The sequence below is a fragment of the Folsomia candida genome, unplaced genomic scaffold, assembly GCF_002217175.1.
Source record: "Folsomia candida strain VU population unplaced genomic scaffold, ASM221717v1 Fcan01_Sc002, whole genome shotgun sequence".
Classification (NCBI taxonomy): Eukaryota; Metazoa; Arthropoda; class Collembola; order Entomobryomorpha; family Isotomidae; genus Folsomia; species Folsomia candida.
This window is the reverse complement of record NW_019091194.1, coordinates 7,494,122-7,518,720: the sequence shown is the minus strand read 5'-3', so window position 1 is coordinate 7,518,720 and position 24,599 is coordinate 7,494,122. Positions and strand designations below refer to the sequence as shown.

Here is a 24,599-nt window from a genome sequence, read left to right as displayed (position 1 = left end):
TTTTCTGGTTTTATGTTCTGGTGTCTTGTATGGCAGAAACTCACCACAATGAACAAACAAATTCTATATCTCCTCTACATCCACATTTGCACTTCTGTTTTCTCGGCAGATTGTAAAACAATAAAATCCTAACACCGCCGATTTATTTCCACAACACGCCGTAAATGTACAGATGAAACTGTAGACATGCTACTGTAGCTAGCGGACGGATGGTCAGAAGTATAAATTCAACCTTGGATAGGATGGTTGATGTTTCATGGTTTAAAAATTGCAAGATTTTCACAAAATCCATATATATTTGTACAAAAGTCAACCTTGGATTGATATTTGGTTCAGTTGGTGGAATATATTAAACTGAGAACGTGATGAAGATGGATACAGAATATTTCAATGAAATATATTCATCGGCTCAGCTCAGCACCACTCATTCAAAGTGATGAGATTCAGTCTATGTATGAACTATGAATGCATATCGTGTGTTCAATACGAGAAGAACATATGTATGTGTGTGTTCACTGTGATGTTTTAATTATTAAAATAATGCACTAAATAAGCGATTGAATGATTTTGATGGATTTACTGTTTGTTCGTGGTTAGTAAATTAGATTGTAATTTAAGACGATTCCATATGTAAAGTATCGAGTTTATTCATCACGCAACGCAATGTATAAACTTGCCGTGTACGTACACTTGATAGCAGAATGTTTTGAATATTGAACAAAAAACTGGGATCTTGTTAACACCTTGCAAACTTTAAATTCCAAACGAGTCGAGATGATGAATCAGACTGTTTAATAAAATAAAGCTCGTGAACAGATTTCGTACGCCGGGAGGTAACTGACTGCAGTTTGCCACAACTTTTCTCCATACTTCCGTGATGATCCTCTGCTTTCCTTCTACCGACAAGTTTCACTCTTCCTCCTGACGAAAACTTTCCCCATCAGCAGCAGAGAGAAATAGAGAGGGTGAGGGAAGGAAAACACAAAGTTGGGTGCACAAGCGCCAGTAGTAGTTTCAACTTCGATCCAGCCGGCAAGATACATCAGTGCCAGAAAAGCACCAAAGACGGTCGGGTTGTTTTCCTCGTACCAACGTACACAAGTATATGCTGCCTTGGGAAAGGTAAGTTAAGAAATCTCCCTCTTGATGTCCCAAGCAGGGGAGAAAGAGTCGGAAACTTTTACTACAATTCCAACAAAAGAAAACTACCCGAGGAAAGGGAACAGAGACCAAAATGAACACTCAACACTTTTACCAAACGAATGGTTACACCTTTATGCAACTAAAATGCAAAGCATATCATTTTCTCAATTAGCTGTCTTATGAACCAATACGCATGAATATATACATATTTAGCTTAATTAGCCTGAACTCTACTATGTATAATGAATGACGTCTTCGTTACCTTTTGGCCACAAATTGAGGCATTACATATATTCGTTCAATAACAGGTCAGCCAGATAAAACGACAAATCACAATCACAACTAAACCAGACGCTGTATAACTCTGCAGACACACAATAATAAAAGTGTGATTTGGGATATTGGGAAAAGATATTTTTTTCCTTGTTGGCGTAATTCTACTGCATGCTTCTCCATATTCCAAATTAAGCAAGGAACAAACAATAATAGTTAAGCATATACGTATTACTACATAACATAACATTACATTCATAATGAGACACGCGTATGACGAAAAATAATGAATTCATAAAAATAATAAGATTACTATCATTTCAATCCAAATCAAAATTGAGCAGAAAAACGGACAAGCTAATTCTACCTCTTCCTTTCTCAACTCATCCAAAACATTTCAGAGCAAACCAGGCTTTCACTCGAGGGAATACGGGCTGAGAGTTGAGTAAAATCGGAACTTATTGGATTGAATTCAGCCAAATCAAATTGAAATCAGACTAAATTGGTTTCGCAGGATAGGATCAATTATTTCTAAATGTCACCGTGCGCTACGATATCTTAGTAATATTTCATCAGTTCAGTTTATATCTTCATCCTTAAGGATAGATGGATTTGCCTAACAAATAACATATGCCATGTCTCATTTTGTTTACGTCCAATAAAATACATGCATATACTCATATCAGTCCACCAAAGAAGGAGTAATACAAGATAAAAGTATTGAAATTTTAGTTTAGGGGCATTTATTTACGTAATAGATTGCTGTCGGTTGATGCTGTCACGTACCTTCCTTGTATATTTAGGGTAACACAGAGCAAACATACCCTGGTTAAGCTGAGAGGTAAACTTTTCCTTTATCTGCTTGTTAGTGGATTGGATAAGCAGATCCACGATAATCCACAAGCCACAGCGAAAGTGGTACATCAGTATAACTTGATATATGTATGGATACATATTTCCGTCTATCCCCAGTTTTTTGCTTAGCACATAGAAAAATACGTGACACTCAAGTGTCCCAAAATAAGTAATTTTATTTTAAAATGCATGGCTTAAACTGATTTAATTAAAAATACATCATACATCTCTACCTTATAGAACTGCAAAAATGATACTCCTTGAGGCATCGAGTATTAAACATAGTCGATAATCATGCAACAGCCGTGTCATATTTTTATAGACAATCAGACAAAACAAGAATTGCGTGGCTCCTGCATATAAAATTACACCTGAATCTTTGGTGTAATCAGGCCCTGCATACTAGGTTGGGAAAATGTTTTATGCTGCTTGCGTCACTTCTCTCTTCTCTTGGAGTTCAAACATGTACCTAAATTGGTGTAATGTGATCGCCAGATATACGGTGAACTAAATAGGTCAGCTATGTAGACTAGATCTAAGAAATAAATCACGGTGAATAAATGCCAAACCACGCCAGGCCAGCATAAAATTTTAATACTTAATAGAATTCCAGCTTGGATAGGATAGTATATATTACGTACATTCTGTCAGCCAGTTATTATTATTCCAAGACAATAACTTGTGCACATTTGGACATTTCCGGGTATATATAGTTATGTAAATATCCATCCATAGATCAATGAATTATTAAACTTTTAGTAGATTAAAAATAGTAATTACTGAAATGGAATTTTAATAATCACTAATAAATTAGCTGTGATGCAACTTGCCAAAACATGATCTGGAACAAAAAGAGTGAAAGAATGTTGCTTACCTGTGTCAGATTCTCCGAATGATCCCCACAAACTAGTTTCATCCGGGAGCTTCTTACCTGAAAAGTATAAACGTCATTACCGAGGGAAAATTAAGTTGTAATTGAGCAAACGCATTTTTGTAAAAAAAATAACTTTCGCTATTTCTACTGTCATTTTTAGAATTTAGTGAATAACAAATATATTTCTACATGCATATATTCATTCCATAAAGCTAAGAAAACTGCTTACTGATTCGTTTCTTTGGGTCTTTCTCCGGGCGAATTCTATCCCGAAACCGTCTAAACTTATCGTTGGCTTTATTTTTTTGATTGTTTGTTCCAAGACAAACGTCATGAATATCGTTTATGCAGTTGTGCGTTCTGTACGTATCAACACTTTTATGAATGTTGAGATTACAATCTGAAATTATAATACGAAATCATAGGCTAAGCCAACTTAAATCAATTCTTATATTTTTTTCTCAGATTCCTAGTCGTACCAACACATTGCTGTCCTTGAGGCCCAATGCCCCACAGTAATTTTGAACAAATGTTGCATTCTGTGTAGGAAGAGTAACATTGCAACACAAAGTGATGACCATTGTGGGCAACCTAGAAAATACATAAATAAAACATTTTATATATGAATCAAAGGCGATGGGAGCTACCAAAGAAGTGAATACGATAAAATTCGCATCGTATGATTTAAATCCCACTAACCTTCTTTGGCTTGCTAATGAACCTAGACTTCATTGACTTGTCTTTGGACATAAAACTACCATGTCGTTCCAAAATGAGGTTTAAATTTGGATGATTTCTCAACCCAAATAACTTGACTATAACTGTTGCGACTGCATCCACCGAATAAAGTTGATTTCAGAAGAACATAAAAAGGAAATTAAAAATATAGTATAACAAAAAAGACGGTCGTCATAATTTGTATAATAGTATAAATTAAGTGGATTGTTCAATTGGTTTATTGCAATTACCTGCAATCATTATGGCAAATGTACGACCCTCATTGTTTTTATCAACTTCAGAGCTGTAGTATAAAATAAAAACAAAACAAACAGAATTAGTAAACGACAAATAATCATGAAATTTATTTCCTAAAATTAGTAATTAATGAAACTATGAAATATTCAGTCCATTGTACAGACCTGAACTGTTCGACTCTAGGGACAAGATAAGTTTCTACAATCCGTAGTTCCTTGTTCTTGTCATGAAGACTTTCGTCCAGTTGGTTGTCAGGAGGTCCATACATACTGGAAAAAGGTTTAAAAGCAGCATGGTCAGACATGTTCTAACATGATAACGTAATCGAATCTAACCTTCCAAGTCCAGCTGTTCGTTTATTGCAAAATTCTTCCAGCTGCTTATTTATTTCTTCCTTTGCCTTATTTCGAGCTTTCCGGAAGACCTGAAAATTTGCACATTAATTTTATCTCAGTTCTGCAATTAATCCTCGAATGTTATAGCATTACGATATCGTACCCTTCTCATCATTTCCTCTTTGTCGACTTCTGAAAAATAAAGTAAAAATAAAAGTTTTATCAAACGGTGTAAAAGTATATGCAGAATCGGTTGAAAGCGCATCATTCGCATTTTGCATGGAAATAATACCATTGTCTACTTACCGTGTAGTAAGCTGTCATCAATTTCAGCTGCAATGTTCTCATCCACATTTGGAACTAGTAAGGGCTGAAAATAAATTTACGCATTTAAAATTTTTGTAATACAAAGGTCTTATTCAGATATCATAATCATTTGACTGAGTTCTTACAGCGCCGGGAGCACTAAATGTGGAATGAATTTCATATCCCCACCTCTTCATTTCTTTCGTACCTCCTTCTTCAATGTCTAATGCGGTTATTAAGTAAAAAAGCTATAAAAAGAACACAAAAATGTTTAAATGTCATCCAAATAGAAATTTATCATTTAAAGAATTTGTAACTTACTAAACTACTTGGATCTTTTCTATTGTCTATCACATAATTAATAAATACTGTGAACCAACAAAATAAAACAGTTAATAATAAACCATTGTAAACGAATTAATAATAATTATTAATTAAGTTAATAATTCAAACCTTACCAGCTAAATGTGCGTTATGTTCCAAAAGCCTTGAAAGACTGGAGTAAGGCCCATGAAAACCCGTAATTGTCTGAAAAACAACAACAAAATATCTAACAACCATGAAAATAAATGACATTTTAGAATACTGCAAGTCAGACAACACGTACAGGGACGATCGGCTCATTAGGCCATAGGACCGCGTCGTCCTCCTCCATCGCTTGGAAACAAAAAATATGTTAATTAAAAATTAGACATTGTTCCTTGTATTGTAGTCAAACGTTTATTGAGGTATATTGCAACTCCATTCATAAATTAATGATATGCAGGTGGGAAGATAATCTCATCGGCTTTTCTGTGTCAAAGTGACTTGCATTATTCTACTCACTGTTGTTTAATACATAATGGCCACACCCACTCCCTCATCAAGCAAAATTGCACTTTCCCCAACCAGTGAAAGCTTTGTTTCTCCACCCATGAAGAGGAGACGATTGGAAAGCGGAGGAGAGACCAACAAAGGATGCACACTACTTTTGACAGGTACATAATGTTTACCAATTATTAGTATTACTGGAAATGTTTATTATTATTTGAATGTATAGGATTAGCTAAAGCAGGAAAGACGAAACTTTCAAGCAAACTCTCCACCATTTTGAAACAGGAAAGGATTCAAGTGAAAGAATTGGATGGAAAGTTGCTCAGAGCAGGACTCTGCAGTAAACTCGACTTTTATGACGACGACGCCCGGTCGACATTTGTCCATTTAGCGAGTGAGGCAGCGAAATTATTCACTTCTGAGGGATTCATTACTATTATTAGCATCGTTGCCCCTCTGGAGAAAGTAAACTAATACTCATCATTATGAATGGTGTGCATGTACATAAATGCAATTAATGTCTCATTATGCAGGATCGACAAGAAGCTCGCAAGTCACACGAGAACGATGGATTGAGATTTGTTGAGGTGTTTGTGGACAGGTCAAGGGTAGAATGTGTTCGTGAAACGGATGGAATGAAAAATGGTAAAATTTGCACATTTCATGATCAACTTTATTAAATCTCACTTTCACTACTTATGCAGTGATACATCCAATTGATTGGGATTACGAGCCACCCACATCTCATGAAATCCACCTACATCGGAGTGGGAACAATGTGGACGATTTGACCAGAGAATTTGTGTCAGAACTTGTTGCTCATGTGAGTGAAAGTAAATAATTCATGTTGTTCGCATGCTTTTCATGCACCATATCTTTATCCAGAAACTAATCCCACCACACCTCCTTCAACCAACTGTTCCTTTCTCCCCATCTGGACCAACTTCTTCACCCTCAACAACGGTAGACTCGTTTGGATTCGATTTGGATGATGACAATGAGGAGGAAGATGGAGATGATCCTAAATATTTGTAATAAAATGTGGCAATTTTGCCTTTTTCTTACCGATTATATCGACCGCTGAAAACTGACTGGATCTATTTGGCAGAGCACCAGATAGCCCACGTTCTAGTGATGATAAGCTCACCTGCAGGAACAGAAAACAAAGAACACCAGAATGAAAACAAACACGTAACCCAAGATAGACTGTTTTGTTTAATGTTTACAAGGTTTTCCTAGAAGAATGTACATATGCATGTACCGCACCAATTTGTGTAGAGAGGTAGGGCACAAATTTCTTTAAATTTAATTTCGATTTAACAAAACTATCAAAAGCGCCAGAAGAATCTGCCAATACGCCAGTTAGTTCACGGGTTATCGTAAAAACACACAGCGAGTAAGGACATTATTTGCTTACATTGCTATTATTTTGATATTCATTGTTGGAACTGCTTTCATGGTCAGCGGACGAGGAGTTGTTGAACTTGTTGAGATATGGCGGAGGAGGACTGCCAGGGGGGCTCAGGTGGTTCGAATCAACAGAATCCCAAGCACTTCGCGATCTTGAATTTTTCTTGGATGATGAGGAAGAATTATTACTCAAGTCGTTAAAAGAGTCAGATCGCTTTGAACCTAGAAGTACAACCATACTTGAAACTATTGAAAATATACAGTAAATAGGAATTATACTCTACTTTACAATTAGTAATATGCCCAAGTTATATATGCTGTTGCGACAAAAATTAAGCAATTCAGACTCAATCTTTCCACCAGCCGTATAGTAATAATACTCTAAGACGAGAATAATCGAATAGTTCGCTTAATAGTAAAGGGGCGGAGATATTATGTATTTGGAATACAATTGCTGATTTCATTTTAATATCCTTGTCAACATCGAGGGATACCGATAGTTAAACAAGCGTTAATACCACCAATGTAATAAGTGTTTGTAGAAATGGAAATATTAGCAAGTCATGAATTGATCTAATACGATTGGGAGGTGATATAACACGCTTCTTGTTCGATCGTTGTTAGTATATGTACATGTGTACAAATATATTTTGTGCATGAATGTAGGTATCAGATTGCTGAGAAATTGAAACAGTGATTAAAATAGTGTTGCTATTATAAGTATACTTATTCAATGCTATTAATTGTAACAAACAGTGTGGCAACATTATATCCCATTCTTTGTGTCAGGATACTTATACTGCAAAATATTGTCAAATTGCTTCATAAATTCCAAACAGCTTAAAGTAGTGACGTTTCTAGTGACGCTTTTCGTCTCGTAAATATTGCATACCTTCCGAATTCAAAGCCTTTTGCATCGACACCGGATCTGGGCTTGACTTTGCACGATGATGCGTCTGCTGCTGTTGTGCATTACTTTGGCCATTATTGTTGGGACTTGATCCGAAAGAGTTTTGCTTGGTTAGTAGCTGAAAAGAGTAATGTCATACAGTAAATAAAATTAGAATGGAAAACGTTTAGTTTTACATCATATTGCGGAGTTCTATCTGTTCCATGGATAGATTCCATTATTTTGTGTCATCAGTCCAATGCACATTCACGTCAAATAAATCAACTCAAATTTAAGTCATCACACCCAGTATGACAAGTGCCATATGAATTTCTCACAAAACCAAATTAAAATATAATCTAAATTTAACCTTAGTGAAAACAGAGAAATGAAGAAATTGTCAAATGCACGCATGTAGCTCGGAATTAAGTGATCGCGTATAATATACTTAATAACTATTTTACAATCTTAGTTATTCGTGGTGGACCAAACTTACATCCTGGTTAGTATTGTTGAAATGCTTGTGCCCTTGATTGTGGTTATTTAGATGGTGGTTAGAAGTGTCCAAATTAGGATAATGATGGGTCCTTGGTGGGAGCGGAGGGGGTGGTTGGTCCATATCGTTATCAGAACAGATCCAATTTAAGTTTTGGTAGGTGGGCGCTGTCGACATTGCAGGACCAGCGAGTGGGTTCCTGTGGCGTGGCGGCGGTTGAAAAGGCACAGATTGGTGACCTCCAGAAAATTGGCCAAATGGTACTGGAGCTTGTAGCTATTGAATTAAATCAAACCCAAAACCATTGAAAACTTTGTAAGTCAACCAACACCGTCACGACCGTTAAAAGACAAGCCAGGAAAAATTTCTACAATTAAAATCCTACGTTAATTAGGATTAGATAAATTTGCATTACAGAATATTTATAGGAAACCGTTAATTTGACACAAGTTAAGATGAGAAACAAACTGCATGCATATAACCAAACAAAACTGTCTTTCACTCTGAGACAGTACTAATTATTATTACTCTCCAGTTTAATTAACCAGCTAAACTGACTGCTAAATCTTTAGTGATATATGTGAGTCATATAATAATTTGAGTAATGGAATATCTTGTCAAATTCATATTAACAGGATATGTGTATAGCAAAAGTGTCACCACACTTCCGACTACTGCCCAAGGAAATTCTTAGAATTCAACAGCTAAGGGCAGTTCATAATATGAACTTCATATGTATGTATGTATGTGCGTACGGCATATGTACTTACCTACATATTTATATATGTTGGATATTCCAACATAATTCCATGATAAAACAAATTTCTATTCCATCAAATTAAATTAAAATAAAATTCATATAGTTGCTTACTATACACCAAACTGTACAAATGCAAATAACAAAGGAAATATAATGTGCATACGATTTTTTAATGAGTGACGTCATGCATTTATAACTTGTTATCTCTACGTAACCTTCAATTTAAGAAATTATGGAAAGGAATATGCAAGTCGATTTCAATACCACAATTGAATTTCACAATCCAACTCTACTATCTATCATTTACGGAGTTTAACACTGGTACATTTATATATGCGAGGTCCCCCTCTTGAATTGACGGAAAATATCTGGATTGATGCCCTGTCTCTTTATTCCGCCCTGAAAGTCATGGCACTGTAATATCGTCGTTTCATTGACTTTCATTGCTATCCGATTTGAAATCCAGTTTTGTTTTAATACAAAACTACCATCTAAAAAATGGTGCATAGCTGGATATAATAAAACAACCAGCATAAATAACGTAGCATACATAAAATCCTTGTGTTTTGCTAGAATGTGCGACAAGTATACACGTGTCATGGTGTAAGTAATTTAATGAAGTGCTGTGGATTAGTTTTTACTGGTTTGATCAGCATTTACAACCAACCCCCTTCCTTCCCAGCATCTCTGGTTATATGGCTTTAATGTCGTGCACGATAGTAGATCACACATAGTAGCACAAAGGCACAAAAACTAATTCATCAATCACATTTCCAGCCATTCCAAAGCAATAATTAGTCATATATGTCATTGTCAATTTCATTGTAACCCTTCATGAAAGAAAAAAACAAGACTAAGGAAATGTTAAAGCATGTAGGCTTTCCATTTAAACAAGAGACAAATAGATTCAATAATAGGAAGAATCGCTACGTACTATAGAATTGATTCAGAAAAAGCTACATTCGGCCAAAATATTAAAGTGGTGCATTTCATCAACAACATGCCACGTACATATATGTACACGGAAATAAAATTACTAAGAATTACCTGCAAATTTGGTGAACTTTGTCGAAATGTTTTCATCTGACTTTCAATCTTTTTGAGACCTTGCTGAGCTTTCTCAAACTCTGCCTGATCTTGAGGATGACCACTGGCTTCGTACTTTTTCCACAGTTTCTCCACGTCTGTAGACGCCTACAAATAATGCATAAGTATAATCACGTAGTATTGACATCGTGTATGTTATCCAATAAATTTTCATATGAAAAATAGAAATACAAATCTTGTAAAGTTGGAGAGGAATACAAAAAGATTTAGTCTTTAATTCATGAACCATAATTTTACCTTGTCTCGCATTGCTTGAAGAGTGCGGAGTTTGCATCCTTGCATTTGCAATTGGACATCTTGCTGCAATCGATAAGTTTTGCAACCTTATTTACACGAACCATTATATTTTGAACCATTTTGATTAATGTGTCTTTAGTAAGTTTCCCGTTATAATTCTGATACCCACTCTCCATTTTTTAAAAGAGAAGGCCCTCCACAAAGACAAATTCACTTTGTGCACATTCTCAGTTCTACAACTATGTTGGTGAGTTACGAACTTTTTGTGTGCATTCATTTGACTAATTAATTGTGTAAATAAGTATGTAGGGACGATACCAATCTTCTGTAGAATAAATGCTGGCCCAAAAACAATGCTTCATTTGTACATGATGCACTTACGTTGACTGGGAGCGGCGCGGTGACATAATCGGTGGAGAGGTGATGATGTGGCCGACCACCATTCCCCCCTAAGAACCCCACACTTGGCATGTTTGGGGACGGAGGGTACAAGTCTCCCCCAGGAGGTTTCCCTGTGAGACTGTTGCGTACTGTAAAACGTTACAAAAAATAAGTACTGCATGACTATTTTTGCTCTTTTTAAAATGTAACCTGATGATGTCGCTGGATCTGAGTCCGATCTCAACGTGAGCGTCACATATGCCCCAGCAGCTGCAAGGGTCAAAACAAAAATGTTGTTAGATTCCATCAAACGGGATTATTAAACAATGTGTATTCATTATTATTATTAATGTATTAATTGGCGCATTTGAATGGTGGTCACGATCACGGTTCTTTTCGCACTTGGCCCATTGTTCTTAGACATTCTTTTTAAAATTCTGAGATACTGGCAACTAGTGGAACTCAGCTTTATTATTACTCAAAATTATAAACTTCATTCAAAGTGTAAAATGAAGTATTATTATAAAATACTTCAAAAGGCTGTGCACTGTGCACTGGTTGCAACCTTGTAGATTTTCAACGTCATACATACATTCACATATTTATATCGACTTCTCAATAAAATCAAATTCGTTAAGTGCAAATCACCTTATAAATCTTGCAGCCAATCATACACCACTTGACAAGAAATAATGACAGAAAACGATAGACGATGCAGGCCCACATATCCAATAATTCCAAACCCATAAAACATTTGATGACGTTATCATTAAATCACGAGTACCTGTGCCACCTTCGGGTAACGAAAGAAATTGTGCACAACTCTCCTAACATGAAAACAGTTACCGACTTGGTTTATTCTGATTTTTTAGTTGTCAATTCTTTCTTTCACTCAGATCATCTCATCGTTTTCGTCGTGTCTGTGAGAAAAGACGGACTAACTCTTTGACGTGATCTAATCGATATTCATATCGCCAAAGATGTTGACTATTTTTGATAATGTCGTGCAGAGTCACAGTTACTCATTCTTCCCGTCTCAGGGGTTAACGGAATGCCACTCCCAATATGAACAGCCCAACGATGCACGGGATTACAAAAGTGTAGGTACTTACGTATAATACAGCCACCACCAACAAATATGCAACCTCAATCATTTTCTCATCTTCTTCTCCTTGTCAATCACGTCACGAAAACATTATGGTACGTTTCTTTCTATCCAAGTAATCGATCATCGATCTCTGATCAATCAGTAACTAGTCAAAAGGAATATTGCAAGCAAATGGACAACCCTTTTTTCGCAGACACGAACGAGACAAAACAAAAGATGTTTATATTTATTTTTATTTTGGCTTAATTATGGACTTATCTCCGTCTGCGCATCATCAAAGCCATAAATAAATAAAAACCCCAAGTCGGATATGGCATATTCGTCAATGCATGATAATCATCCTACAACATATTGTGGCACAATTTAACCATCCATTATACATACATATTTATCTCGTGTGTATAAATAATTCTTTAATGCACCTCTTATAATAATAACTCACATAGTATGCATAGTAAAACTTTAAGATTAATTTGGAATATACCTAAGACTTTGAAAATACGAAGTACTTTTTATTCATTTTTACAAAGTTCTATACAACCTATGGATATTTCCGTCCAAATCAAAAGAAAGATGAGAAACTTTATAAAAGTAACTTTCACCCAGCTCGTTTGGGCTTAAAGTCTTAATCTAATTACAATAAATTGTACATCGAATCATTGTTACGCATAATTTGTTGTGGTATTCAATTTCGCATACAGGTCGCAGATACTTCGGTAAGAAAGGTACCACTAGCTACCTGAATATTTCTCTCTATCTCTTCACATTTTGCGACCTTCACCTTGTAAAATATGGTTCAGACTTCAACTTCACCTAGTTACATTTTGAAGTTAATTACTTTTTTGCACTCGAGTGTTAAACAACTGCTGAGGATGAGCTGAGGATGAGTAAGGAAGTGAGCCAAATGTTTAGACTAACTTCCAAGCTTTTCACGTGCATATTCTCGTACTCTTCTACCTAATTAGGCTCGGAACCAAAGGCAAGTGAAGTAACTTGACTCTATTTGAATAAGTAAAATGGCAGAGCACAAAAGCAGCAACCAGAACTATTAAAAGCAAAACCATATGGCGTCGTTGACTGACATGGTACGGTATAAATGGACACACACTTTATTTATCTATTGCTTCTTGGCTTCATCCTCGTTTATTAGACCAATTTTTTAGGCAAACAAACTAAGCTGTTGTGCAAAAAAGTGGAGAACCGATTTTGCCATCAACTGCCAATTCTTCACTCATCCTGCATCCACATTCCATGCAAAACCAGACTAGGAGACGTGAGGTCGACATCAAACATGGTGAGATCAAGTATCAACATTATTATGCAAGGAGGAGCAATTATTACATGGATACAAAACGGAACCATCTATCCTACTGCTAGACCAGAATTCATACATATGCATGTTTTTATGTATATAGATCAATATATGCATACAGAGTTTCCACAAAATTCTCCATAAATCAGACGAGGTTCAACAGATTTTTCATGTACAACGCTGTCATAAATGATGACAGTGAGAGGTTGGTGACGAAGCTGGGGTAAACGATCCCATCATTTTGATGCAAAAGTGCAGCTTGTTCCATCGAACAATTTAATTGAAAATATGTTACGAGTTTTTAATATTTAATTGTAGTTAGTCCTTAAGCTGGATATTCTTAAATAATTCATAACATACAAGATCCTACCGTTATTAATCGGACAAATTGAAGAATAGAAAAGTTTCCCGTTTTTAATCGTAAAAAGTTTTTAATTATTAGTCCATTAACTATCAGTAATTAAGAGAAGTCAAACCACACAGGTCACGTCTCTCCTTCAGTTAAACAATACATACATGTCAGCCCAAAACACTCTAAAATATTGGGTTAATTGCCCATTAATTTCACTTACTCTGTTATATTTGACGAGCAACTTACACATATTTCACATGCGTAAGAATACCGAACAAATGCTATATAGCGTTTATAAGGTATCGGGTATGCAATGTATCCTTTAGTTTGATAGTTTCTGATTAAACTAAATTTTTAATCCTATCCTAGAAAGAAAGTCAGTAGTCTAATAGTCTAATTGAACAAAATGTGTCATATGTAAATATGTAAGGACGCAGATGAAATTCGTATGAATGTTGGATTTACGACATTTCCTCTTCTACTAAAAGTAATGGACAACTGAACATTGGCATATGTATAATTCAATTAACCAACCATCCACCAACTGGTCATCATCTAATCCTCTGTAATTCTTTAGTAACATAACAAATAATTTATTCTTCTGAATGAGTATTGAGTACAGTATGTAGTCTAGTCTTCGGCAGTGTTTGGGCCTGCGGTTTGCAATTACACGTCTACTCAGGACTTAAAATCTGAATTTCAAACAAGTTTCTCCCTTGTCATATAGTGATCAAAGAACAAGAATGTAGAAGACTTTATTAACTGTTAAATCCCAGAATGCATCTATCCGTATTAGCAAAACTGTCAAATGCTACAACAAAATCCTCCCAAATCAATTTTGCACTATAATCAGATCTATATAATATTGGTATAAAATTGCAATTAAGATATCAATCCAGCTATTTTTCTCAAGCCAGAGTCGATTGATCGCATTCCTTTGGCTCCTAAATCTACCTCCACACATATTTATCTTGTATTTTGTGATGGTATGGAATCAATGAGTGATTGAGCCAAACTACAGAAAAACAGGCATCTGCAAGGAAAAATGTGCATATGCCACCAGGCTAAACATAAGTACGCTGAAAATATTAATCATAATACGTTGATGGACAAGCCTTTTCCCATTTAGTAACTCTGCTCCAATTTCAAAATGTAAACATTATACTGGAAATCTTTCTAAACTAATTTAGTACTTTTCAATGATACATTTACATATCTGTTCACAACTCAAGTCTAAATAACAAATCTCAACTTTTAAAATATCGACCAACTCGTATGCATAGTGTCCGTAAACTGTACATACATAAATACGCGTCTCTTTGTGTATGTGTTATGAGCACCACATACTCATTTTCTTAGAAATTGCATTTTTATTGCGTTCCAATAATAATTTACCACACACATTTTTAATCAGCATCATGAATCCTCCAAGATTTTCCAACTATACCAGGTCAAGTCAACATTTCATTTCATAACACCTAGGTATGAAAAGATAGCAATACATTTAACCGTCCTGTGATTTGACTTTCTCTTTCAGCTCAACTCGTATCCCACAATATATGACGCAACCATATTAATATGAGCTCAACTTAATCAACACAATTTGTATTAACCCAATAACAGCTAATAAATCAACACCAGTACGAAACTCTCTCAACACCAAGGAGCTCATTATGTATTGTCTGTCAACTACGTATCGTGTCAGTTTTATATTTATTCCTTGCTACTTCCTAAAATAATTGCCTCATTTTTGAGGTTTCATGTAGACTGTTCACTGAACGTCAAATACTCATAAATCTTGATTAGCTAAATAAGACCAACGCCAATGTCTGTGTTAGGGCAACATCCAGACAAAAAATAAGTAATATGATGTGAAGAGCATGGAGAATGATACGACGATAATGACGTATTCCTACAATCTGATATTAGTAAAATGATATTCTATTTCGAAAAAAAATATTTTTTAGCATGTAGAACTTGAGCCACAATGGTCCGCTTCATTTATAATCTGGCAGTAATTTGGTTTGATTTCATTTATATCATTATTAGGAGTTTGGATTTCATATTTATAACATGAAACCATGTCCATCTTAAGATACATAGGTAAAACTGATTTAGATTGAGTCATAATCATAAAGTTGTCACATATTTTTCTAAAATTAAAGCGTAGTGGAACGGTCTAGAATTATTGTCCAAAACTGTGGATAATTGGAATCGATTACTACTACAAGTATCAAACAATCAGTGTGCATATGTACCTTTTTTCTTGCTACCCCCTTTACTTTTCGACTTTGACTTATCTTCTTTGCGACTCCCCATCGATTCTGCGAGTCAACTCATGTCATCATTCAATTGATATCATTGTCTTGCCTCTTTCTTATGAGTTGCATTGTTTTCTCTGTACGGTTTCGTTGTTTCGCTACACTGACACCTTCACCTCACCAGAAGATTATACATTATTCAAGGTACCCAACAAAAACAACAATGTTTGTTTGTTTTATGTATTTTATCGATTCTTCACAAAATTACAATGGACTTTGTTTTATGTTTGCCCACACATCCGTACTGTGTGTAGTATAATACTAGTCACTAGTATTATTATTAATATTGCATGAACTCGGAGGAATATTTTGTTTGCATATATGTATATTTATATGGACTCAAATCCCTTCTTGCAATATATTGTCCTGTTACTTGTGCTATGCTAATCTTGCATAACATACTCGTAGTCTTCAAAAAAGTCTCTATCAAGCCGAAACGTTTAAAATCTTTTCATGGAGAGAGTTGAACTGGGCCATCACCAAATTTATCTCCCACGCGTACAAATTTTTTAAAAATGCAAACGTTAGATGGACAAACAATATGGACAACACTTAACACGAAAAATTTAATTTGATAACCTGTTCACTGTATGCACATTTTTTCAGATAATTTTTGGGGAATATTAGTCGAATTCAACCTTTTCTTTGTTGGAGAACCGAGATTACTACAAAATTTCTCTTTTCAATCTAGTTTTGGGTGCACTTCGCTAACTTTATTTCTTCCACCACTTATTGCACCTTTAAGATTCCAGTTGAAATCTTGTCTTGAGTGCTTATATATTGCTTGAAGAATTTTTACAATCATCTGAAGATGCAGATTTCATGTCCATAAACATAATTTGATGAATAAACTTTGTCGAGACCGATATTCTTCGTGATGGCGATATATAACTTCAACTGGTAGATACATAAGCTTGCTTGTTTCAACTAAAACAACGACACAAAATTTCCCGAGAACTCGTCTTCCGTCGTCTCTCTTCTTCTCTCCCCATTTAGTGAGAAACAGCTTAAAAATAAATATGACACTCGGAAGAACCCACTCTCTGTCAGAGACAACTTATATAGCTAACAGCAAAATACATAACATCGGCACAAATGCAAATGATAGTTGCAAACAAATGGGAACTTGGCCAAAATCTGTGAAAATCTTTCAATTCTTGGTGCAACAGCAAATGCAATGCACATTCAGAAGTATGTATGTATTTATGTCCTCGTTCAGCAGTACTAATAAGAAGCGTAAATCCTTTCTTGCAGCCTTGGGAAGGTAGTTACTGAGCAATTTCCGAGTTTTGTATGGTAATAATTTAATACTTTGACTTAGATTAGCTAATTTCACTCCGAATTACATAAAGCCCTTTAAGATTACGATGAGCAACATATGCATGTATATTCAATACAACTGACTTAATCTCACCAATTCACTCTTGTCTATACGTGTATGTATACGAAGTTTGTTGTATTTTCACATTAACAAGTTCTTATTTAGCAGAATTCGAATCAACATTTGCATATGCACTTCTACTCTCACAAACTCAAGCTCATGATGGTCTATTAAGTAAATAACATAATGCAGTCAGGCGACGGTTAGCCAACAATCCTCCTCCACCAGCCAAAATTAAACGACACATAGGACGAAGAATGACAGGAGGAAGATATTAAGCATTATATCACTCTTATTCTGACAACGCAGCACTGATGAGCAGCAACACTTATCGTTTCATCGCGAAAAAGGATCTCTAATGCACATACGTGTTCCAACAACCTCACTTCCTTTACGGTTAAATCCACTTTTCACTTTCTGACGACAATCTTTTGAATCATCTAAAACATTCCCATTATGCACTCATTTGACTCTTGGTTGGAAAAATGTACAAGAGTGGAGAAGATCTGCACAATTAAGGCTCCTAATGAATCACTTGCTCCAAAAAGTTGGTACGAGAGAGGGCAAACCACAGATATCCTCGCACTTCTCCATATGCAATGTTGGACCGGCTTGTAATATTGTAGCGTTGCGTCCTTATTAAACTATTCAATTCCCGGCGAGTAGTACAGTATTTTCAGTTAAAATTTGAAGGTAAGAAACCGAATTGATCAGAGTTTGTTGTACAAATATATTTCCACCAGTATTAAGCACGAAAGGAAATACTAGTTTTATTTATGCAGCCCACAACAAGATACTTCCGCACTTGAGAGTAAAATCAAGTGAACTGAACCGCAGAGAAGAGAGTGAAATAATAAAACTGGCTTTGAATATATCCCACATCTAACAACAAATAACAAGAACAACCCTTTGAAACTACTAGGATGGACTCAACTGGCTTTGCCTGTATGTAACTATTCACGTAGTCATTGTCATAACTTAGGGGCGAACATTAAGCTGTGCCATGATTGAAAAGAATACTGCTTGTTGCAAATTCAGGGTTCTATAAGTACACTAATTGCAAAAGAGGTGATGTGCGCACCCCGCATTAGGATTTGAATTGATCAAACTATTACATGTGCAAAAGTTCTCACACAAATGCATACACACAACTACATACAAAACCTGGAGTTCATGTTTTGACGACAAATTGAAAATCCGTCGACATAAACGAAATATCTTGTCGCACCAACAAGCATGTGCAGGGGTATTATTGCATTGCATTACAACCTTTGCAGTTCGATTCGAATTCCTCATCGAAGCCAGTCAGGCTAAACCAGCAAGAAGAAACACCTTCCTTTCGTTTTACTTCATCCATTTCTTCAAGTATAATATGCATACGATTCTTGGATGCAGTTAGTTAGTGCAGCAAGGTAGTACGTACGTGGTGATAATGTATGATACCTCCAGGCTAAGGATTCAATGAACCACCTCACACGTTCTCGTATGTGCGTCTTTCTTGTCTTTTCTGCTGAATACCTTTCCTGTTTGCATTTTATTGCCCACATTTTCAACGATACTACGTTCACACTCAGCAATAAAATAAAAGTAACCTGACCAGCAGCGACCAAGCCTAAGCCCCACACAAGCACCAGGGGTAATACCTCCTACAACTAGTGAATCCTTTCTTTCAGCTCTCAACTCTTCCTCTCAACCTCATCTTCATCCCACCATCGTGAGCGTAGCAAAAATCTGTACAAAAAAGTCAAGATTATCTTGTCCCTAGTCCCTGCTAGCTCATTCATTCGAATTTTTGTACAAATCTGTACATGATAATAAAAACACTAGTTTTGATTTTGTTCTTCAACGATGAAACGACGCAAGATTTCATCAAACCTAAATTGCATGCCGTTATATTCGTTCGACACCCAAAGACTTTATTTTATCTACATACTTGGCTAATTTAATAAAAGATTAAACAAAGCACAAACACAATTTCATCTGTTAATCATCACAGTGATACGCAAAAGATAAGAAATTAAGAGATAAAACACACGAGTCGCTTTTATGCTGCGTTGCATAATAACTTTTCATTTTCTGCGAAGAATAGCAAAAAAAAGTAAGAAAGTACATACATACACAAGAGCCGACTGCATGTAGGTTTCCTGTCTACACTCCAACATCTCATCACTTTTTCAACTTTGGACATTTTAACGCTTAATAGTTTGCTGGATACGACGGTCGTATTACGACCACAACCAACCAATACCATCAGTTTGCTCGTCTTATTCCTTTAGGCAGTAGAAGAGCACTAGAGCAGCTAGCTATGCATAATGAATAGAAAGAAACACAACCAACCTACAAAATCTTTTTTCCAATTCGGTCTTCGCATCTTCATGAAAAGGCAAATCTGTTTTTATGACAGTCACAAAAACTAGCAAAGAAGAACTACCATCCACTCCATTTATAATTTCCTGAGTTTTACCATTGAAATACAGGGTGGTTAAAATGTCACGCCACAATGGAAAATTTTTCAATGGGAAAAGTCCCTAAATCTCCATTAGTTACAAGATTTTGGATTGAGATTTTTATAAATTATTATCAAAACTGATGACAAAATTCTTAAAATGTTGCATTTTAGAGACAAAATTTCGGTAACTAATGGAAATTTATGGATTTTTCCCATCGAAAAATTTTCCATTGTAGCGTGACATTTTAACCACCCTGTACATACAAATTCGTCAAATAATCATAATCTGATCCAGCCCGGAGTATGGTAATTAACATTATTTTGAAATAATCTACCACGAATTTTATACACAAGATTCTCTGTGGTAGCATGGCGAGGCAAATGTGCTGAGTAATTTATCTGATTTGTATTAAGTGTACATGGAGTTGCATAATCATTTACAATGATTGCCTGATGACGGGCATGGGAAATCTTTGGCTTGGGATGAAGAAGGAAAAGAAAGACCGAATGATGAATCTCACTAAATAACTCCTTCACTGTTGGAGGGTATCATAAATATTTGACCATGACCCAGCTATTTTCCCAAAGCAATGAAAGATGGGGTACTTTGTTAACAATTTTTCTAATGAATTGTAAATCTCATCCTCATTTTAAGAAAAACTTGTGAACGACTTACAATAATCTTTAAGTTGTCTTGATCCGGGATCCAGCAACAATTTCAAATTGCGACGATATTAATTTCATAAACATGAACTTTCACAAAACTTTAGACATATATTAGATTTATAACCGAGGTTTCGCCTACACATATAATTCTCACTGTTAACTGTGTCTATGTGTTTATTATTTATTTATAACTTGCTAATCTCGGCTGATAGGATTGCAGTTTCCTTTAAAGCTAAAAACCACGTATTTTCTAAACAAAGAGCGAAGGTGACGATGCTCAAACTATCTACAACAAGTTCCAGAGTAGAGACGAGGAGGAATATCTGTGTACATTTGTCTAAATGTATACAAGTTCACCCACCTCTTCTTCTTCCCAGGCGTGCATGCATGGGTGAAACTCGTTCATGTCAAGATTTAAATGGTCAGTAGCAGTGTTCTTGAAGGCATTGTCAATATCAAGCCTTCTCGCGCAGAGTTAATAGCAAACCAACAAAATGAACGGTAGGAGAAGAAATAACAAGGCAGATTATTATGTATGTGATGGAGACGACAGGATGTGGATGTTAGTTTAGTTTCCGATTTAGACAGTACTTAAACTTCCAAGTCCAACCAAACCGAAGCAACTACTACTGCTCTGGATGATGAAGGCGGTGATTGAAAATAAACTTGGACATCTGTGTGTGGAGTAGAAATTTGAAAATTCAGTTCATTCAGAAAGAAACAGGCTGATACTTAGGCATTGCATTGTATATATTATGGCTCCCATATATTTATATCTGTACCACGATATCAGTACGTAGTTCCATTCCATAATGCTCCCTTTAATATCTGCTGTACATCCAGCATTCGTAGGGCCACCAAAAATGAAAGAGATGAGCCATTTGGTTTTTGGTTAGACTCGGGTATACATGCACATGAAACAGCCGATTCACAGATTTTAAATGAATGTGAGGGTCTCGGATGGTCTTCTGGTGGTTGGTGAATGGTTAGCATTCGAATCTGTAGGGCGACTTTCAATCCTGGAAGAAGACGTCCATAGATGACGATGGGTGGACAAAGGTTTACAGTCTAGGTTCTAAGCATAGATGGTCGTAATTTCGAAAAGGAAAAAAATAAAGGTGGAATCAAAAACTGTGTCTGCTAGGCGGTCTTATAAATATGTGGACATTATGTTCATATAACCCACAAGATTCAAGTTCATGCCACAGGTTACAACAAGAAAACTGTTGTATCTCGTTCACAGCCTTTCATTCTATTCGACCCTTTAAAATTACAGTATCCGTTTAGCAGACGAGGAACTGCGGATCCCTTATTCACTGCATCCCCCCAGGTTTCCTCCCTTCATATCCGGATTTCACAATATCTCCACAACTCACAATATCACCAAGGTACAAGTACATATATAGAGACACTAGGGCCAATCGAACATACTAGATATTTAGCTAGCATAATAATAAAAAGGCCTAACAATATAATGAGGGTTGCTTGCCTGGGAAGATTAACTAGAGTACGTGTGCATATGGAAAGATGCAGAGTGCGAGAGTGCATAAAGTTCAAGTATTCCTGAAACTGCCTGAAAGAAATAAGGGACACCCTTCTGTCCTCCCGAGCGAAGTTGCAACATTACTACCGTACTAATTATACCCACTTTTACGCACCAAAAGTTAACAGTATAGAACAGATAAACCCCTTGCAACCCGTTATATGTATTAAGTTGCATACCGGATTTTTTATGAATTGCAAAATGTACATTTTCCGGGATGGCACACTTGATAAAAAATACTTTTATTGAGTGCGCACCGACATCGCCCATTTATTCAGCCCGAATTCTAATAACAGTCATGATCATCCTCTCTCTCTCTCTCATTATCAAACATTTCATAATCAAATGATGATTTAAATGATTTCAAAATGAAAGACCGCTTGGTTATTAAACCATAATTTAATTTAACTTCTGTCACCCACCATTGCAAATAAAAGATGATACCATAATATTGAGTTAATGCATATTTATTGTATCGTCGTCTCTTCAGCACAGTGCAGGGGTTCTTCAAATTTGAGCATAAGAAAGACTAGACAGATTTAATAAACATTTTAATTCGTACTTTTCGATTTTGAAGTGATTTTGTTCTTTGTCGGAAACATCAGTCTTCCTAGCTTGCTAATAAGTTTTGTCATGCTAAACTGCTAATTTAATTAGGTGAGGAGAGTTAACACTAACAATAGCCAGACTTCATTTTTACTTTCTACATATTAGAAGAATTTATTTATTTTCATCCTTGATATTCCTTCAATTATAATTGCACATAAATCCAAGCTTATGCAACCTTCGGAAAATTCGACCCCTTTGAAGCGAGTATTTACGCACACACGTACATAATGGATCATATAAATCCGTATGCATTCCAGGCTTATTGAATTTAACGATATATTCAATTGTGGCGATTGTTATTGCTTCTTACTCACAACTGTAATAATAACCAACAATGCTCTAGAGTACTACCGATGGAACATCCCTGTACCCCATATCTCATCTCAGGCTTACAAACTTGCATACATATCAAGCTAACATTGAAAAGTAACCCTTTTCGACTGATCGTGTTCTTTTTCGATTGATTTGTAATTACTCGTGCATCAAATCAATTAGGAAGTTGAACAATTTTATTACTAAATACGTATGCCGTACATACATTCGCAACAATGGGTTTGAGAAGCGAATGACACTCTCAAGTAAAATTTATGATAACACTGGAAATAATCGAGTGAATATATGTTTGGTATGGTTCCACTAAAAATGTGAAGTTTCATGTCGAACTTGCAGCTTTCTTACTGTGTGAACCTAATATAACAATACTTTGGAAATGGTTTGTTTGTTGTCAATAATGAATACGATTTTATATCATATCGCACTAGATGCTACATCTTGTGATTTACTCGCAAATGAAAAACAAAATGAAGCCTAGTAAAGAGCATAGTGAAAAGTCACTTTCACTCAAAAAATAGGTATAAATAGTGAAATGCATAATTGGTTAACAGATTCTTTGTGAAAATAATATATATATATGTGCGCATGCATAGTGTACGTATTTTCTTTTTTTCTCTAATACATAAATGAATTAACTCCTCGGTTCTGGTTAGATATTTTATGGTATATCTAGGTTTACTTGATAGAATTTTAATTTTGATGCATGTGCATATTTAGCATTACAATGTAGATGGCCTCAAGCGAACTTAAGAGCGTAAGATTTTTCGGAAAATATCACCAGCATCAGCACCATATTATCCATAGCTGGCAAAATGGTGCTAATAAATAATTGTGACAAAATCACGGAACTGAGAATGTTATCATTGATCATGTCATTCAAGTCGCCTTCCGTGGTGTGAGTCTGGCTGTTTACTTAGGGATGCCGTATCCTCTGATGAGGAGGATGGGTGGTGCTGTACAATATGCTTATGATAAAGTAGTGGTTACATAGCTTACATTTGATAAGATTTACTACTTCAACATGCGTCATGTGCTCCACCACGGTTCCGTTGACCTGTGGAGAGAAAGTAAACAGTTACACGTATACAACGTACATATATTTTGCAGGAAATCATGAAAAATGTGTATTTATAAACGGCGTCTTTTATATTGTAGAATAGAACGAAGTAAATGTATGAATATATTATGGCATTACATTTAATTGTAACGTATTCCAATAGATAGTGCAAGTAAGTTTATAGTTGTTATAAATTGTAAACATAGGTATTAAACTTACTTTTAAGATTAGATCGCCTTCTCGAATCCCTGCAAGTTCAGCAGCTCCACCTGTAAATGAAATATCGAAAGTATTAATATAATTCAACAATTTTAATTCTATTGCTAAAAAAAAATACAAAATGTGAACATGATTTGATAAGTAAAATTCATGCCGTTCAGAGAATGCTAAATTTGTATAGTACTTCTTGTGAGTACATAGACGACAGCACCGTCTCCCATTATTAACAAGGGTTGAAATTATGATATGCGAACATTATCGAAAGGCCTTTTCTTTTGGTGTGTCCTAATCAGTCATTGCACTAATGAACTTGAAATCTCCGTTTGAAAGAGTTAAATTAATGAGAAACGAGTAAAGTAAACTTTCTCACGAAGAATATATGGCCGATACGACAG

General features: G+C 35.6%; 1 protein-coding gene across 7 annotated transcripts in view; it reads right to left on the bottom strand.

Annotated features, from left to right (window-relative positions):
- Positions 1 to 24,599, bottom strand: part of LOC110844861 (rho guanine nucleotide exchange factor 12) — a 66,054-nt gene that overhangs the window by 34,937 nt on the left and 6,518 nt on the right. For 4 of the 7 annotated variants that reach the window (XM_022091181.2, XM_022091185.2, XM_022091183.2 and 1 more), the window contains exons 3-25: positions 24,205 to 24,254; positions 23,925 to 23,982; positions 11,065 to 11,124; positions 10,855 to 11,003; positions 10,474 to 10,536; positions 10,177 to 10,323; positions 8,370 to 8,645; positions 7,877 to 8,012; positions 6,992 to 7,206; positions 6,640 to 6,721; positions 5,369 to 5,418; positions 5,220 to 5,289; positions 5,083 to 5,129; positions 4,908 to 5,009; positions 4,762 to 4,825; positions 4,619 to 4,647; positions 4,456 to 4,544; positions 4,285 to 4,389; positions 4,114 to 4,166; positions 3,845 to 3,975; positions 3,625 to 3,736; positions 3,375 to 3,545; positions 3,146 to 3,202 (exon numbers count right to left, since the gene is read on the bottom strand). In XM_022091181.2, coding sequence (XP_021946873.1) covers positions 3,146 to 3,202; positions 3,375 to 3,545; positions 3,625 to 3,736; positions 3,845 to 3,975; positions 4,114 to 4,166; positions 4,285 to 4,389; positions 4,456 to 4,544; positions 4,619 to 4,647; positions 4,762 to 4,825; positions 4,908 to 5,009; positions 5,083 to 5,129; positions 5,220 to 5,289; positions 5,369 to 5,418; positions 6,640 to 6,721; positions 6,992 to 7,206; positions 7,877 to 8,012; positions 8,370 to 8,645; positions 10,177 to 10,323; positions 10,474 to 10,536; positions 10,855 to 11,003; positions 11,065 to 11,124; positions 23,925 to 23,982; positions 24,205 to 24,254 — 2,316 coding nt within the window. Of the gene's footprint in view, positions 1 to 3,145; positions 3,203 to 3,374; positions 3,546 to 3,624; positions 3,737 to 3,844; positions 3,976 to 4,113; positions 4,167 to 4,284; positions 4,390 to 4,455; positions 4,545 to 4,618; positions 4,648 to 4,761; positions 4,826 to 4,907; positions 5,010 to 5,082; positions 5,130 to 5,219; positions 5,290 to 5,368; positions 5,419 to 6,639; positions 6,722 to 6,991; positions 7,207 to 7,876; positions 8,013 to 8,369; positions 8,646 to 10,176; positions 10,324 to 10,473; positions 10,537 to 10,854; positions 11,004 to 11,064; positions 11,125 to 15,884; positions 17,311 to 20,453; positions 20,575 to 23,924; positions 23,983 to 24,204; positions 24,255 to 24,599 lie in introns of those variants that run through there. The other 3 variants (XM_022091186.2, XM_035848412.1, XM_022091184.2) reach the window with 3 other exon arrangements.